At 37.4% G+C, this 19,414-nt stretch overlaps 2 protein-coding genes across 2 annotated transcripts; both read right to left on the minus strand.

Moving 5' to 3' along the window:
* Positions 1 to 3,203: 3,203 nt before the first annotated feature.
* LOC115804299 (vacuolar ATPase assembly integral membrane protein vma21-like) lies at positions 3,204 to 4,745 on the minus strand. Its single transcript, XM_030764667.1, has 3 exons — positions 4,630 to 4,745; positions 4,046 to 4,155; positions 3,204 to 3,741 (listed from the first exon to the last, which is right to left on the minus strand). The coding sequence occupies exons 1-3, from the start codon at positions 4,689 to 4,691 to the stop codon at positions 3,599 to 3,601; spliced, it is 315 nt and encodes a 104-aa protein (XP_030620527.1). The 5' UTR covers positions 4,692 to 4,745; the 3' UTR covers positions 3,204 to 3,598.
* A 4,866-nt stretch (positions 4,746 to 9,611) lies between these two features.
* On the minus strand, positions 9,612 to 15,926 carry LOC115804298 (melatonin receptor type 1B-like). The gene is made up of 2 exons (XM_030764666.1): positions 15,728 to 15,926; positions 9,612 to 10,477 (listed from the first exon to the last, which is right to left on the minus strand). Exons 1-2 carry the CDS (start codon positions 15,924 to 15,926, stop codon positions 9,612 to 9,614), a joined length of 1,065 nt encoding a protein of 354 aa, XP_030620526.1.
* Positions 15,927 to 19,414: the final 3,488 nt, after the last annotated feature.

The following is a 19,414-nucleotide window of genomic DNA, read 5'->3' on the forward strand; positions in this document are numbered from 1 at the left end:
TTAGATTTAAATTGCTTTTGCAATGTTGATTTCATTCTAGAATATTTTGCACAAGAGTTTATGTGAAGTGTATTTTCCTGAAAATGTCAAATAAGTGTCAGAAACTTTATAAACTTCCCCTTATTAAAATGAAATCTGAATCACTGTCTCAAAGATGACATTCAATTGTGAAGTAAACTAAACAAAATAATACTTAACATTAACCCAAATGAGATTTCTAACTTACTATGGGAAGGCTGGTGGCTTTGGGAATACAATTTGCTGCAACCCCGGATTGAACTATGTCAGCACTGTGTTGGTAAATATCACATGCTAACAAAGGAATAGATCAGCACTTTTAGCTCCAGCATGGTGCTGATACTGAACAGAGTCACATTAAAGTCACTGGACAATAGAGACAGACAAGATTGTGTCTCTCCCTTGTTCAGATCTTAGTACATTAAGGAGTGAAGGCACATGATTACTTCTGCCACTGGAAGTGGAACTGAAAAAATAATTGTACAAACTAATATTGTATGTTTGCAAATACATGAAGACACCGTAGTTCCACACCTGTTGATCTTGGTGTAGCAAGCAAAATTCATGTTAATTTCCCTGGGGCCAGAGAAGACCTGGTTCCTTCATCTTGCCTTGAGGCCCTCTAGCCAGAGAAGAATGAGTCCCATCCCACAGTTAACCAGACTTTAGTTAACCAGCTTTTCTCCACAGTATTTGGAATAGTATCAGCTCTACTGGTACCTTCATTCAAACTACAGTTAGCATAAAACCACTGGACAAGTATGAGAGACTTGTATCACAACAGAGGTTTCCCAAATTCTCTTTTCATACTTTCATGTCTAATGTGCCAGGTAGGCTAGTTCATTGGATTTGTGACGATTCTTTCAATTCATTCCATTCCTATAGTTAACTTTCCCGTAGTTAACTTGTGTTTGGCCTTACAATGTGCACATTTGTGTATTCACAGTATTTTCTTTGATCATTGTTATTAAACTTCATTATATTTTATTGGTGGTGCCTTATTTCTGTTAGTGATAATTGATCAAGTTCTCTCCACTTTAGACTACAGTTCCTTCAGATATTAATATGTAATTAACCTACTTTTTAACTATCATTCATTGCCTTTAATATTTAAAATCCCTGTGAATAAACCAGTTCATTCATTGCCTTTAATATTTAAAATCCCTGTGAATAAACCAGTTCACTGGGGTATCATAATTATTATTGTTATTAGTAGTAGTTGTGGTGGTAGTAGTATTCATAGGGGTCTTTTTTCCCTTGGATGGGGTCCTTTGTTGATTTTGAAGGGTGAGCTTAGGCTTTAGAATTCCAGTGGTCTCTGTGTTTGTGTGTTTGTTTCCGTATATGTCAATTCTTTCAAATTTATCAACCTGTAACCAGTGAAGCAGATCTTTTCTCTTTATATATTTACAGACCAACACAATTTTTTTTTTCAATACACAGCCAAGCAGAAATATTAAAGCCAACCCGTCAGCCCTCTAATGTACTTCAGCACTCATCCACCACACACCACCCCACAAATGCTACCCAACTGTGGCCTTCATGTCCATCTTGACTGAGCCTCCACTGGGTGCACCTGGACAAAGCCTCTGTGTTTGTGTGTACTGCTCACCACCTCCAGCAGAGTGCACCAACATTCTGCCAAAACACACTACACAGAAACATCCAGAAAACTGCTGTGGAAATTACAAGGGACTTGTGGTTATACCTTACAGTAATCCATCCATCCATCCTTCATAAAAAAAAAGATACGGAGAAATATGTAGCTATTTGTAAAGATTAGATGATTTCTTTTTTTTTTTCATGCACCAAAATACTGAAGAGTGTGGCATGCGCGTTGTGTGTTACTGCATAATGTACTAAAATCCTAAAAAAATACGAATGATTTCAATCTTTTATAAGACAGTAGCATAATCCACTGCACACACTGCAGCCCACAAAGACTGTGGCACTTGAATAGTGGTAAAAGCATGATGTTTATACAGATCCAGATGAAGTGATATATCCACCACTGACCACTGATGACACTGACTCCATCTGCAGGGCACAAATGGTGTCTGAATAATTTGTCCTGATTTAACACTTATGTGACACTCTAGTGTGGGCATTTAAACTGTTTTTTACGTTAGCTTCAATACCGAATGATGGAATTTCTCATGGAATAAATGGTGTTGTGTCCCTCCTGTAGCACTTTCAGATGCCTACAGAGCCTGTATAAAGGCATACAAAAGCTGCTTGTGGAGGACAGAAGCCCAGTTAACGCACTTCATGTTGGTAGTTTATTTTGACAATCATTTGTATATAGATTTACAGTACTAATATTTGTTAAATCTATGCATCTGTAATGTTATGCTCCAGTTAGAAGGCATAAATCCCAGTGGAACAGAAGAAATTCAGTTCATGACTTTCGTTAAACCTTCCGCTTCTGTCAGTTTGGATCCTCATAGAATGTATTTTGGGTAGTATGTGCAGTCTCACTAATCAACTGGTAGCTGTTGCAGTGATACACTATGTATTATTATCCAATCAGAGCATCTTTAATACCTTACTGGGAAGTTTGCTAAAATGTTGGAGTTTGGTTGTTATATCCTACCACTAACCACAAATCCACTAGCATTTGATGTGCCTGTGTTCAACTGAGATCATCTTAGTCCCATCATGTACTCAAGTCTGCACAAACAAAATAAACTTTATTTGTACATCTGATCAAATGTTCAAAATAAATTATTCACATTTCTTATCAACTAATGCTTCAGTAATTAATGATCTGCATATTGCAGTCTGACACTAACTATTTAGAAAATCAAATAAAACTAGGTTTCATTTAAAATTACAAATAGTGAGAAAAGGTTTGTGTAAAAAAAAAAATACAAGGGGATACTTTGCTTAAAATGTCCAGCAGAAATACATATTCTGGCATCCAAAGTATATATATATAAAAAAAACAATTAAACAAAGCAGGACCAGGAGTGATTATATAAAAATATGTGAACTAGTCCATGACTAAAAAAAATCTACTTTTTCAAATGTATGGACTGAAACACGGAGTCATATTTTCCAGTGGTTTAGGGATTTTTTTTAATCATATTTAATACAACATTTCTACATCCACACAAAAACTACAAAACATGGACTATTCCAATGACTAGAACACTTTGGGAACAGTTAAAAACCAGCAAAACAATCATAAATAATTTAACAAAATAAGTGGGACAATCTCAGGAGCACAGTAAAAGCTGACATTGGACAAGTGTACCATTTTAATTGTGTTATAGATCTAACACTGAGTGCAGGCTGATTTGCCCAAGTCTGAGGCCTCTGTTGGATTTTTTTTTCTGGAACATTCCTGCTGAGGCTGCTTGGGGGGCTTGTCAATATTTACTTGGATCAAAACAGCTTATCAAAATCTTCCATTCCTCCCTTTGCTTCAAAACAGCCAAATGTCTTTAAGACATCCACTGTTCTCTAAGCCCTCAGCGAGACATCAACAGGCGGCTCGCTGCTAGTCTGCAGGAGAGGTCTTTTTGGATGTCAGTGTTGCTTTTTGTGCACTCTGCCCTGGCAGGCATACCATTCCTTTCTAGTCATGCTTGCCTTTGCTCTTCCGTGGAGAGCCTTCATTCCACGCCACATACACAAAGAGGGCCAACACCACATGTACTGCAAGGACTGCTACAATGGCAGCATAGAAGTAGCTGTCTGTGTTGGACATCTGGAGTGAAGCTGTGAGAAGAAAATGGAAGACAAAACTGGTGATATGAACTCAATGTATTTCAGAGGTATATACTAAATATGTGTTTGGTTTAGATTTTTCTTGCATTGTGTGGACCAAATGTGTCCAGAAGGGTGTAAATATTAAACAACTTGGTGCTTCTAGAGAACAAGTGACAATTCCAAAAAAAACGTCGTACTTTTTGTATGGCTGTAGTGAGGGTTATGAAGCCGTTAGGGGTTACATGTGCGTGTGACTGAATCAGTTTCATAGAGCAAGAGCAAAGATGTGTTGAAAAAAACAAAAAGACATTACCTTCAAAGATGTACGCCTTTGATACGAAATATAATCCTATTGGTACAGTCACCATGAGAATTGTAAAAAACAGCAGGGTCTTGAGGGCAGATACCAATGACCCCTCATTCCTGAAGTAAGAAAAAAAAATGATGCGTAACGCGTTTGTCACACAGCACTAAATGTATCATACGTGATTCTGTCTGCAAGTCTGTTCGTACAGCTACAGTAGAACCTAAGCCTCAGAGATCTAAGACCTGAAATGACACAGGGCTGACGCTTTGTTTTCTCAGTATAGAGAAACGTAATCAGTAGGCTATATGCCTCACTACGCAACGCAAATTACATCTGGGCTACACGCTAAAGCCTAAATAAACAATGAATAAACACGAAAAAAAAAAAGTGGCACCCATGTTTCTAACTAGGATATTCAACTAGAAGCCAATTCTGATTACGTGATATGAAACCAGTCATAAACAAATCAGAGGTATCGCAGCATGACAATTACTAAATCCTAGCCTTATTCAGAGCATACGCTCCCTGGTCGGCTATTTGGCTAAACTCAGACAACAGCAAACGGGTGTAGATTAATACCAGTCGCTTACCCTCTGAAATCTGACGCTGTTCCAGACGTTGGGTCCAGCGACGTCTTGACAAATTCCTCCATTTGTGCAATGACACCCTAACTATTTCACCAAAGAAATGTTAAATCTGTCACATTCGTTTGGACCGCACTTTACAGTCTCTTCTTCCGTGAACAGTCATGTGACTCAGGCTCCTTCCTTTACTGTTTCAAAGCTTTGTTTCTTTATGGATTATACGGCCATCTGTTGGACAAAACTGTAATAACAGTAGCTCAATGGCTTTGTTAGAGCTTGATACTGCTCTGTACCTGTGAGAGAGACTGTTTTCAGAACAAGGTATAATTCAAAATAAGCCAAAGCAACAACAACAACAAAAAAAAGCAGAATATTTGTAAAATTGTGTGGTACAGGTCAGAAGCATTACAATTCCAGATTACAAAACTGGGTGAATAATGGAATTAAACAGTTGAAGAAATGTGATATGTTTCCTTTGCTGTTGTCAGTGGTGGTGGTGGTTTGGGTGTTTTTGTTGTTGCTTAGATCATCATCAAAAACATCTTTAAAAAGGGGGATACAAAAAGGAGAATGAGTGAAATTGTAATAATAAATCAGATTAAGAAAGTTGTGTGTTTGAAATTAATAATCCAGTGATGAAAATGAATTGCAAAACTGTCAGCCAAAAAACATATTGCAGTTTATAGCACTAGCAAACAAATGTTTTACATTATTTTCTGATAATAAAAGGAATTGTTCACCTAATGTCACTGAGTAAAAACAAATGTATAACTGCCGAATTCCCCAAAATCCTATGCAGAAGATTATGAGTGTACGTGTCTAATTAAACATGTCTTTGATCTTAACATTAACAAGACAACTGTTTTACTTTTTAATAAAGCATTTCGTGTTCTGTGTCTTGAGGATGCCCTTGACACACCCCACACACTTGAATTTGTGAATTATGCATCAGGAACATCACGGGCCATCTATTCCAGTTTTCGGTCTAATTGCTGGATAGTCAGTGTACAGAGGTATTCAGTCAGTGGAATGAGTTAAAAAAAAAAAAAGTTGTGGTTGGTGTGCCTTGTGCGTTTCTACTTGGTGGATCTCCCTCGACTAAAAAGAGCTTTCTGCTCCAGTTGCTCTTGCACTCACTCGCTTTCAACTCAGCAGGTTCTCAGAATCATTTCACAAGATGTTGCACTCAAGGCGGAAGCAGCAAAATTCTTACTGAGAATTTGCGTTGAATCATTGCCCTTTCAAATGATTCATCGTTAAAATGACTCCATTATTCATTATGAAACCACAAAAATGAAAATGTTAGCACCCAATAATACATCAAATGAAACAAATTTTACCTGTTTTGATGATAATGATATTTATTAAACATTTGATATCTGCTCCTGTCTAAGTACGCCTTTGATGTTCAAGAGTAGATCACTAATGAAGTAGAGATGAGTTTAAGCTTGTTCCATAATAAGCAACACAGAACAGACCTCTCACAAAACACAGCTCATTTAAACTCTTTAGCAGTTAAGTTCTGTTATGTAAATCAATGCAGAATTTCAAAGCCATCAGTACTGAGCAGTAGAAACATTCCACTATAAGTATACACTACACAGTGAAGTAATTCAAGTTACCCTGGACTCTCCTTTTTCCCAACTCTGTTCCTTTAGACATGAAAATCACTGAGTGGACACTTATGAGTTTTTCTCACTGCATCTATTATTACAGGGTCAGTTTTGGGACATGGTTTTTCCATAGGAATTTCCCATGACAATAACAAGCAGTATTCCCAGCACCTCAGGGAGTTATCCTGTCTCAACATATTTAGTGTAACAGCTTTACATGTGAGGAGTGTTCTCATGCACATCCACAGCACGTCGCCTGGAAGAATAACGTGTGTCACCAACCATGGGTTAGGTGCGTAGAGGCAATCAGAGGGACACCAGAGAGAAAGATAGCTAGTCAAAATAGGCTATTTATTTAGCTACAAACCAAAACTGAAAAACAAATAGAGACTTTGAATTAGGAACTTGCTGTCAATCTAAAGTGTTCTTTCAAGGTTGGGCTGACATGCTATCCAGTAACTCATACTTGTGGATCATCATGCCTTCGAGAAATGGTGTATTGGCTCTAACTGGGGGTTATTGTTAAAACTCAAGGGGCATGGGAAGGACTCCAGAAGGACATACATACAAACAAATAAGAAATCTACAATAATCCCTCCCAGAGCATATGATTGGTCAGAAATCAAAGGTCTCCTGATGTCAATAATCACTCTCCCTATTTCCTGTCAATGTCCCCAGCTCTTACCTAAAGGCACTGGCCTGAAGAGACCCAGCTTAGCAGAGACCTATGAAACCACATCAGCACATGGTCTGAGAAAATCTAATCATCATGCAGATGATTAACCATCTTATTAAGCCCTTAAGTTAAATCGTTGTTATAGCTCCATATTTGTTATTGTATGTCTAAGAAAACCTCACTGTCCCCTTCCGCAGTTGTGACGACTGTACAGAAAAAAAATACGTATACACATTTTTCCTCTGTGGTTATTGTACACATTAAAACATCAGAAGCCATTTTGTTCTCTTAGTGTCTGTCCACAAGGCTGGGTAAAAGGAATAATTCTCCCGGGCATTGTTTATGGTCTCATTGTGCATTTTTTTCCAACATAAACTGACCTCTTTAACTCAGACCTAACAAATCTTTCCTGAGAAATGAAGGATGTTTAGAGATTTTATAAAAATCTATAACTAAAAAAAACAATTTATATATATATATATATACAATTTATATATATATATATAAATAACAAAAAATAAGATACCCCCTCATAATCAACTAAATTAAAAAAATGGGGATCATAATAAAATCTGTAAATCTCATAATAAAATCTGTTTACACTTTTTTCCATTGTAAGCTGTATTTATTGCACAAATTTTCAATTCAGGCTTGCTGCAGTTGTCCTAAAAAAGAGCAGCATTTATATTTCATTCTTTTATAATCTCTTTTGGGACTAGCAAAAATGCAAATTGATGAGGTTGCAGTGCCGAAGATTGTGTGCATCCTGGCTGTCGGTTCTGGTGCAGGCTAGGGTGATATGTTCTCCGGCACTGTTTAGCTGTCATGAGATTACATCTCAGTGTAGTGATGTAGCTCAGGTCCCCTGGCAATTAAAGCAAAAAACCAGCTGACTGTGCTCATCATCTCTATCCCCATATCATATTAGAGCAAATATTGCTAAATAATTTAAGTTTCACAGTGCATTCAGTTTTAAATAGGCGATGTACTGTACTTCTATTCTGATTTTTTAAAAGGTATAGCTTTAAATTAATATGGTTGTGTTTCGGGCACAGGTTACCATTAGCCTACCATTTTAGAATCATTTTGTAATGCTGTATTTAATGTAAGTGTAAAGTTATTTTACCATTTTGTAGAGTTCTATTTAATGTAGGTGTAGAGTTGTATTACCATTTTATAATGTTATATCTAATGGAAATGTATGGTATATAATAATAATGAGATGTGTCCTTTATTGTTTCACAGATGGGATTTTCATCTAGTTTGCCTCAATGGACAGACAACTTCCTGTTGCCACATAATGGAGCCAAACCAAAAGAGACGGCGCTTGCTTTTGTTTAAGGGCCATCATATTCAGAACACTGTGCTTAAGAGAGTTCTCCAGGGACATTGGCTGGAGGGCTCCATAACCATGGATCAGAGTACGTTAAACGGAGTGGTGTTTACACATGAAGTGACACACAAAGGGCATTCTAAGATTAGTGCAGTCGCTCCTAAAGATGCGATGCTAACTCCTTTGGTAGTTTAGGATTGCTCAGGCAAGGGCATTGCTGTGTTTGTAATGAGTTGGACAACTTCTCAGATGCACCTTCTTTGACAAATAGAATGAGACAGGGTGGTGGGACGTCACACGCGCATTCGACACTTCTGTCTGAACTGGTGGCCGCCTTGCACTGCAAATTTGTCAAACAACAACAACTCATTTCTCTTATCAAGGTTTCGTTTAGAAATTCACAAGATAATGAAATCCTGTTTTTATTTAGCATGCAATACCAAGGACTTGGAATTCCAGTCATTAAATAACACCAAAAGAAAAACATAGACATACCCCAGGTAAATCTTTTTTTTTTTCTTTTACTTCTCACATATTAATTGTTCACTGATTATTCTGAGGATTTTACACAGTGTTTAAACTCATACATGATATTAGAAGAGATTTGAAAGAAAGAAAGAAAGAAAGAAAGAAAGAAAGAAAGAAAGAAAGAAAGAAAGAAAGAAAGAAAAGCCAATTAAATATTTCCTGCTTGACTCAAACAAGAAAATAATTTTACAAATAGTACCACAGGTCCTCTTCACAAAACACTAATGAATATGCAAGAGGAAAAAAGATCGCCATCACGAACCAGTTTCTTATTACTTACAAAATAATAAGTTTTTCTTTTCTGACTTTTCTGAAAACACTTTTTTGTGTGTATTTTGACCTTTTTGATTGAAACTCTGAAATGTACATTGATTTAAGGGATCTTAACTGTTTAAATTTAACCTCCTCACATCAAACTTTTTGTCCTTAATAAAAATATGAAAACAAAACTATGTTAAGGCACACAGTGAGAAATGTTTGATATGTCTTGTAAAAATGATAACATAAATTAATTTTAAGTAGAATCAGTGATCATTCCATACTATGAACAGCTAAAGAAATATCTTAATCAGTTCTGAAGGAAACTTGAGTCTTTTGTGGTGCTTAAATAGCATACATTATGTATGATGAAATCTAAACTGTGACATTGTTGTCCAAGTACAGCATAAACAATGGGATATTGTGAGCAACTACGATTAAAGAAACGAATACAACACTATTTAAAATATTTTCTTCTCATTGGAATTTCAGACAATGTGATGCACTGTTCATAGGAACATTAGGGCTTGTTAAATGTGCATTTTTTTTGTTTTGGTGAAAAATAAGATTGATCCTCCATTTACAGGTGAATCTCTGCCAGGTTGTTATTTGTTATGGCAGGCGATGGCTTACTTTTCGGACCATCTGTTCCATATTTGGAGGTATCCATGAGAAAGTTTCGGGGGGTGCACAGGGATAAGAGGATTGTTTTGTATTCCTTACGAAAATTTTGGTTGAGGAGTCCATAGATTATGGCATTGAGGCAGCTGTTGAAATATGCCATGAAATAGCTTGTGACAAAAAGCCACTCAGGGATTTTTGGAGCAACTTTCACAGGATTGATAGCTACAGCCAGACCAATGAAGTTCAGTGGTGCCCAGCACACAGCAAACAGGACAAACACCATAAACATAGTCAGAAAATTCCGCAGGTCACTGGGCTTCACTTTGACCTTGAATTCTGGTTTCACTCGATGCTTCACCTGGATTACCAGAACCCAAATTCTCATGTAACAGAAAGAGACCACAAGGAGTGGGATGAGAAAATGGATCACCACCACTGAAATGGTATAATAAGAGCTGACAGTCTGAGCAAAAGTGCAGGAGAAAATCCGGGGGTCGTACTGGAGGGAGCCCACAAAAAAATTTGGTACTGTTGCTATGGCAGTGAGCAGCCAGGTGAGACCAAGGTAACAGCAAGTGTTCTTCAAGCTGTAGAAGCGGTCATAGTGTAGACTGTGACAGATGTAGCAGTAACGGTTGATGGCGATGGCTGTGATGTTGAAGATGGAGCCAATGACACTCAGACCCATGATGAAGCCACTGACCTGACAGTGGAAATCACCCATGGTCCATTCGTTACGGAAAATCGCAGTAAGAACCAAGGGGTAAGGGTACACAGCAACCACCAGGTCCGCCACGGAGAGACTAACCACGAAGATGTTACCTATAATGAAGAAAGAGTGAATTAAAAGTCTAAAGAATCTTTTAAGACTCATATGTTTATGATTCTTAACTTATAACATGGAGGATTCTCTCATAATGAGCCTTACACATCTTGATTTAAGTCCAGAGAGCTGCAAGATGCTTATGGTCCCACTATGTATTATTTCAGTCACTCAGTCTTTATGGAAATCCAAACTTGACAGCTTTAATAGTTTCACCAAATTTAAAGCACAACTTCGATACAAAGACAGAAGAAAGTAAAGAAGGTGGTGTGCAGCCTCTGAAGAGGAGGATTAAATGATCTAAACTCAATTACAGACAGATCAGCAGCTGCTCACCTCTGATTTATTTTGACAGGTGTGTCATGGTTTTGCATTTGGCCTCTACACAACAGTACGCCACAGGGAGAATAAACAGAGAAAACAGCAATAGTAGTCTGACAACTAACATGTCTTCAGAAGAAACTCTGAACACATTATGAATTCACAGAGAAACTTTCTCTGATTTTTAATGAGTTCAGGTGCTACACTGAAATCCAGAAGAAGCACAAAGCTGGTACGGTATTTTATAATAAAGTAACTCGGCCAGTTTAATCAGTCCAAACAATAACCACTGTTTACTGTCATTTTCAAAATATGTTGTATAGTAGGAGCAGTGGAAGTAGTATGTACACATGAATATATGTATGTATGTATATATATGTGAACATGTATGCATATATTAGATACAAGTTTGTATATATTAGATATGGCATAAAATAGTTTGTCTTTTGCTATTCTATTACCAAATTGTTTTGGCATTTTAGTACAAAAAATGAATGACCCTTCCTCATTAATACTTTTTGTGAATGACTTATCCCTAAAGATCATAATAAATTTTATGATACAAAATATTGATCACAATAAATATTTATTTGTGCCTTCAAAGAACATTATAAGGACACATTACACAATTGTACAAATGTCTTTCATAAATTGTCTTTATGGTCAGAGTTTTAAATAGGCACTATAGCTTTCACAGAAATGGTTAGCACATCCTTTGATATTGTAACGGTGAAAATCATACATGTCAGACAGTAATATTAAAGTGTACGTGTGAATCACTTGGATAATATACTCAGCATCAGTGTTAATTTAACGCGGGCAAACTTGATCCACATGTCTGTTCAAGGCTATCACCAACTAAAATACCAACTGGTACCCAAACATTTACAACAAATCTAAATAAGCTGGTTACTTTTTAAAAAAAAATGTCTTCAGTGAATCATCATCTACTGAGGACCATTTAGTGCTTTTGTCTGACTCACAGCGTCAAATGTCTGTGTACATCTGTCATTGTGCCAGAGTTCATTATGGTCTCAGGCAAAATGTACATTTCATTCAACATTACCGTTATACAGAGAGTGCTGCAGCCCTCTCAGAGAGAGTTTAACTTCCGTTAAGTGTACGCTTTTATATTCCAGCTTTGTCTGTCTCTTCCAAGCAGCTTTCCATTAAAAACAATACTGATTATTCACAATGTGAGTTTGTACTGGTCGGTCAAAGACCCCACAAGTTATATAATACATTGAGTATTCCTGCTTTAATAATTGGAACTGGCAGTTCAGCACTTCCAAGACATTCGTCTGTGTCTCGTCATCATATGGAACAACAGGCTATAGGCAAAAAAAATTAATAGGAGGTATTTTTAAGTGGGTGAGTAAGAAGAAACACAACTGAGAGTGTGTCATATAGAGGTGGCTTAATATGTCAGTGCTAATGAATTTAACATCTCTGATTGTGGTTTGTCTGGTTAACTGGGCAAACTGTACCCAAAGATGAAACAGCTGATTTTGGGGCTTGCTTTAATCAACAGCCAAAATACAAGAAAACTATTGCAACAAATGATTGACTTAAAATTTATTCCAAAAGAGAAATGTAGAATCAAAAACAATTAAACTTACGTACTTTTTTTAAGAAGTATGACAACAAACAAGATTGTTATACTGAGTGGTACATGCTTTTTTTTCCTCTAAAGTATAAGGATGCAACACACTGCTATGGTCTGTTTGGATGCATCCCCAATCGGAACAGTAGGGACATATCTCCTTAAGGGACAATGTCCATTGAGCAAGCTGTATGACACTGATTAACTTGAAACCGTATATTTAGCCCTGCGAGTGAAAGGATGCTCACAGAAAAAAGGGATGCTTGCATACAACATGACTCAGTAAGTAGGCTAAAATCTGCATTCCTCAGAATCACATGCTTATCTGCCCACATTAGTGGCATTTCCTTCAGGCATCAGTTCCCGTCTTTCGACTGCAGTCAATCTCTCTCCTCAAAATCCGTTCAGTCAGGAGAACTGACTGCTAGGACTAGCAGTTACCATAACATTCACAGATCTTGAGCGAAATGTAAAGGCGATGTACCTGTGTCCTTGTGAGTCCAATTATCTGACATTTACCTCTGAACCTTACTCTTACTGGGGCAATGTTCTCCTATAAGGAACTTTGGTAACAAAGTAATATAGACATTGTCCAAAGCAATGGCATTAGTAGAATCTTGGGAATTTAACTGCTAAATGTGACCCCTGGCACTTTCATCAGTGAATGTGACTATTCACAATATTTTGGAGAGAGGCATCTGTGTTGTTCCTTTCACAAGGAATGTTAGACCAAGTATGATATTACTTTTGCTTTTGGGGACATGATGACATCTCTGGATGATACAGAGCTTAATCTTCCTCTGGATGCCTTGCACAGTCTCTGAAAGGCAGACATTGTTTGGATGGATAAACCATTCATTTGTGAGTGTTTTTCTACTGTAAGAAGCACAAGACAAATAAAATTGAATTGAAACTAAATTTATGGCTTTAGTGACGTGAGATGCCTTTTTTGCAACATGGATTAAAGGATTTAATGCTCTCTTTGCGTTTTGTGCATGCCTAGGCAGATATGACTTCACGTCTTCTTCAGATTCATTTCTTCTTTGATCCTTCAATTTCTCCTCTTTTCTTTTTGTGATATCATTAAAATTGAAACTGTAGCATCTGCTCTCCCTTCATGTCTAGATCTGACTGTCCCAATGAATGAATCCTAAGAATGTGATGTGAACGTGAATTTAACTGTTGAGCATGAGGGGACAGGGGTACTGAACACAGGGGTACTGAACACTGAACACAGTGCACTATCTGATAGAGTAGATGCACTGGTGACAGCGCAAATGGGTGAAAAAAATGGTAATCTCAGTGTGAGACCACACAAAGGGGTATATCTGGTAATTTGGTACTTTCGTAGTATGCATCTAGATTTCTACATGTGACATACAAATACATAAAACTAATATCATTCCATAATTCTTGTTCTCTAATGTTAGTGGAGGCTCTTAATCATGCACAGTAAAGTCAGAGTAACAAGTCAGTTAAAAGACAGATTTTCCTAAATTATCAAGATTATTTCCTGATAGGAAAAGTGTCTGCATTGTCACACAGGCACACTGAGTGCAGTCCAGGCAGCCATCCAATGAATTTTGAGGACCAAAGCATGTGTATGGGTTTATAGGCAGTACAACTCCTGGACAAGGAGTCAAGTAATACATGGGTGAGTCCAACCAGACAAAGGAAAAAGCAACTTCTACAAGAGAATAAGCAATAAAACCAATCAAGATTGAGTGAAAAGCGGGAGCTCATGGTATTTTCCATCTGGATTCAATACACACTGGTCACTAGATTATATATTGTTCAAGTGAAGATATCGGGTGAAGGAATGCTTTTTATATTTACTTTGAACCATTTTGTATAGTCCAAGCAGTGCTGACTTTTGTTTCAGTTAGAGCGTAGTCACCAAGTTGTCTGATACAGTTTCAGATGTATAGCTTTGGTACAGCATATTCCAAATGGTGACTGCCAAAACTGAAATACGTCCAAAAAATGTTTGCCCCGGCCAGCCCTGCTAAGATGAACAATTTATATGAGTCTCCGCTGAGAAAATGATCTGTTAGAAAAAGAAAAATGTGTTGAGCACAGCATGAGTGTCGTGAACAATGCCCAGAGGAGAGTGACACCAGGATGGAAAGGACAGGGCCAAATGTCCTGAGCATCTGGAGCCCATTTATATTTATGGTAGCCCCTCACTGCATCTCGAAACCAAGATCCCACTCCCCCCTGTAGACCTGTGATACTGACAAAATACAAGATTCGAGACAGCAGGGCCACTAGGCAAAACCCCCGATCCCACAATATGTTACCACTGTGTGTGGCTTTTCTCCATGTGAGTGAGCAGTGAATAGTAGGGATAAATTTTAGGATGATTTTCTGCTTGACTGCATCCCAAATGTATGAGAGCTCCTATGGGGTTTTGTGAATTTAATGAAGAAGAGAGTCAAGTCAGACCAGCTCCCCAAGCGCTTCTTTCTAACATTCAAAAATTGCAACAATATTCTGTATCTCTTGCTTTTGGATGTGATTGTGAAAAATTGGGATTTTGGAGGCAACAAATAAAGACACATGCTCGACACCTGAAACCAGATGCCTCTGATGAGAAAAAGCCATAAGGCTGTGCCTTTCATTCGTCAGCTCTTTACAAACCAGAGGAGAACCTGCAAAATGCTGAGATGCACCATTCCCCATCAGCCAATGGAGATGCAATGCAGATATGATGTCAGAAGTAACTTTGGACAAACATGTTTACAGACTGACAAGCAATGCTAAATATCATTTCATTCATTTGCAAACATTCAAGAAGCTCTTGCATGAAAAACGTTAGTTGATGTGGTAAAACCTGGAAACATATTCAGATTATTTTAAAATGGGAGCAAAACTAAAGATCTGAATTTTTGTACACCTTGGTCCTGAATAATAATAATAATAATAATAAAAAAAAAAAAAATACTAATAATAATAATAATAATAATAATTGGGTTGTCTGTTTTAGTAAACATGTGAACACAAATCTGTATGTTTTTATAAGCAAAGAAAACATGAAAATGTTCTACATTTAAAGTATTAATATAATACCTATGTAGACTGGGATGCAGACATAATACATATAGAATGCTGGGTCGGGGTGTTATGTCCTATCAGTTCCCCCTCCGGCATTATTCGTTTCAAAGTTTGACAAGTCTGACATTTTCTCTGCACTTCTCTTTCTCTCAGATAACCCCACAGAGTTGTAAAATTTAAAAAGGGCGATTCTGGTAAAATTCTTGCAGTGGCGTTACATTTCGTCACAGTGGAACAATATAACAAAAATAAAATCAAAATCATATCTTACCTGCATTCCTCAGCTTTTTATTCCTGAACACAGACAGAATGACAAGAACGTTCCCGAGAATGTCGACGATGATGGTGAAAATCAGCACGCTGGCCAGCGCAGCCGTAACAGCAACCGATGACCGCTGCGCTACATGATCGCTATTGTTCGCACCGTGGGACAAACAATTTACATAGGTAATGTTACTCTCAGAACCCATATCCACGACAATGAGACCTAACACAATCGAGTAACATAGTTCTAACGAATATTATAAGGTGCAAACTTTGTCTGTGCTAGAGGTCAGCATTGCTTACTTTCCTCTAATGAACTCATTTTACTTTTGTTAATTTTATAGAAGTCATTTGCCTCGCGTGGTCACAGCAAGCATCATTTTGCCTAGAGTGGTATCCCGAGGAATCCGTGCTGTAGGCTATCCAACGACTACGTTCAAGTGGTCGTGCAGTCTTGTAAACCTCTCGCTAAATGTGGTGACAGCAGTGTGAGATGCGATTTCAGACGAGGAACTTTAGTCGCCGACCATCAGTGCGTGCTTTTCTTCCCTTCAGACAGCTTTTTTAAATTTCAGATGCCAGACCAGTTCATTTTATCATTTGAACTTAACGAGCAAACTTTTACAAGAGATCAAGTGCTCTGTCTCATACGTAAGCCCCAATGCAACATTTGGAACAACTCGCACAACAAAGTAAGAAGGGATAATTGCCGTTCACAGAAAAACAGTACCCGCTACGTTGCAACTGATTTATAGTCTACCCAGTTCTCAGCCTGATTCAGTGTATAGCGAGGGTCAGGTTTAGAGAAACATTTTTATTTTAAAAACGCGAAGATAAATGTCACGAATATTTGTGCTCCTAATATCCCGCTGTTAATAACTTGAGATGAACCTAGAAGTGGTTATGTATTCATTTTCACGTTGAAACGTGCGAAACAGTGCCCCCGTACGGCCTGTACCATACTCGGGCTATTTTATGCAATAAACAGCACGCAATGTGCAAAGCAGGCTAAACATTAGATTATAAACGAAAACATTAAACTGTTATTAAATTAAGAGAAAGACAGGAATTCAAGCAGAACTTCAGTCAGACTACACCTGCTTATCAGCATGAGACAATCTGAAGAGTTCTGCAGGAGTACCCTGTCTGCTTCTAATCTGCAGTTCACTAGCCTGACATCCTCAGTGAGGGACACAGCTCCAGGATGTCCTTCTAAGCTCCTAGTTCCTTGGCACTCCACCAGAGACACTGAAATAATTATTTTGACAGTAATTAAATCCATATGTCCAGCAAGGATGTGCATAGTCTTCCCCTTAAAACAAATGCTGTAACTCACACGCTACACATGAACTGCATTGCAGGGCTGACGATGTATCGTATCCCTGTTGTAAAACAATACATGGCTTAACTTTAAACCTCTGTTCCTGTGGATGAACAAAGGTGAATTCCCAATGCTTACTCTCATTCCTCTAAAATGTGGACATCACACACATCTTTGTACTTCTTCCTCCAGCTGAGTAAATCATTACGAAAATTCAAACAAACACTGGAACATTGTCTCTACTGAGATGTTTCATTAGATTCTTTCTAATTCTGTTTTTGTGATTTTAGTTTCATGGTTGATTTAATTTAGCAGAATATGAAGTTATTCCAGATTTTCCAGGATCTCTGATTATGATCAGACTTGATTCACAAAAAAAAAATATATATATATATATATATATATATATAAAACAGGTGACAGGCTTTGTAATTTTCTGAGTGAAAGTTTATATATGAGATATTGTGACTTCTTGTGCTAGCCCACATTACACAGAAGCTGTTTTGAGAAAGCAGCATAAACAACCACACCAAGGAGAACTTGCCTTAAGCTCTGTGATTTGTAATATTTGAAAGACTCAGACACTGAATCACAGACTGATACTTCAAACGTGTTCTTATTATTGTGACAGATGCTAAAATTGTTTATAGCTGATGGTGCTCAGATGTTGACATACAACAGCAAAAATCAGAGCTGCCTAAAGCACAACAGTTTTTTCTGTTTTTGTACTGCTTATAGCTGTTTTAGAATTTTAAAATCAGCTTTTGTAATATTTCGTGAAATTGTAACTTCACTCACTGTTAGTTTTCCAGAGTGCAAGAGAAAACCAACAGAGAGAGTTACACACAATTTTATATGAGATCCCTGCAAATTTTCAAAAGCTAAATATCATCTCCAGGAGGTTCCATTCTAGAACCAGACCAATTCCTGAAATACTTTCATATAATATGCTCAGCATCCACATACAGACTTTATGATGACCACGCCCCCCCCCCCCCCCCCAATGATAAACTGAACGGATCTGTACTGAAATTTGTCTCTATGCACTGGCATATAGGCTGATTGTCACCCAACAGCCTGCAGTGAGAGGAATGGTTCACTAAAACTGAAAGATTTATAAAAATTTCACTCTAGTTTTGAATTTTAAAATGTTGAGTAAAAAAAAAAGTCAATTTGGCACATTTTCTTCTCAAAATAGATGGGTCAAGTGACCTCGATATGGTGTTATTTTCCATTCACATTGTAACAGCATCGATTTTCAAGTGCTGTGCTGCAGACAATTTGATTGACTTATGCTTAAAATATTTCTAGTCGTTTCCACAAATATTCTTTGTGCTTTTTCACCACAGCAGGTGAAGACATAATGAAATCAGTGTTTGTGACTGAACAAGTTAATCACAACTGTACCAGACACATCTACCCACTAGGTGAACTTGCTTATGGCACAGTAGAAGCAGGGCTTTTACATCCATCACTACCCATACCCCTTACAAGGATCAATGCACATCCTCATAAAATATAAGAATCTGAAGGCATATTGTGAGAGGATTCTCACAAACATATGCCTTATTGTAAATAAATAGGTGTATCAATACAAGCTATAACAATAGCAATAGCTATAACAACACTTACATTTCACTGTCACTAATCCAATACAAAACAAAATACAAAAATCACACTTAATTGATTACTGACCTATTCTCTGTAAATGATCATGGAAGTGGATCAGACCTGCAGTATCACATACATTGATAGATGCCTGTGTTCTGCAGACCAACTAGACAGCACGTTTTTAACATGAACATTTAACCTGATTTAGTTAGGGATTGTTCCTATTCATAGACAAAATGAAGTGTTGGGTTGGAGGAGAAATGGACCAAATTTAAGGAACACTGATCTGTAAAGCACATAGCGCAAGACATTATGGAAATATAAAATGGTAATATCCTACATTAACCTAATATCATCAGTGTGGAGTACAGTTAATTTGTTTATTTTCAGCAATCTGTGAGTTTTTTTTAACAGACAGTAAGTGCAGTCACATGAAAATGAAAACGGAATGCCTCCTCTGCAAAAATCAGACATCTACTGCTTCTCTAGAAACTCTGCTTCCTGTGTTACTAATGTATCCTTTGTAAGTGCAACCAATTTTAGCATATGCAATGTTTTTTTGTTTGTTTTTGAACATCTGGCCTTTTTAAGTTCCATTATCGGACTAACTTGACTGTCCTGGGGTTATACTGTGTGTCTTTGTGTCCCTAACAATAAAAGGTCTGTCAGCAAAACAGAATCCTCCCAATGTCATCAATGAAAAAGGCAGGCAACAGATCAAAAACATACATATTTAATATTGTGGACAGCAAAAGTCTTAGT

The sequence above is a fragment of the Chanos chanos genome, chromosome 2 (genome assembly GCF_902362185.1).
Source record: "Chanos chanos chromosome 2, fChaCha1.1, whole genome shotgun sequence".
Taxonomy (NCBI): Eukaryota; Metazoa; Chordata; class Actinopteri; order Gonorynchiformes; family Chanidae; genus Chanos; species Chanos chanos.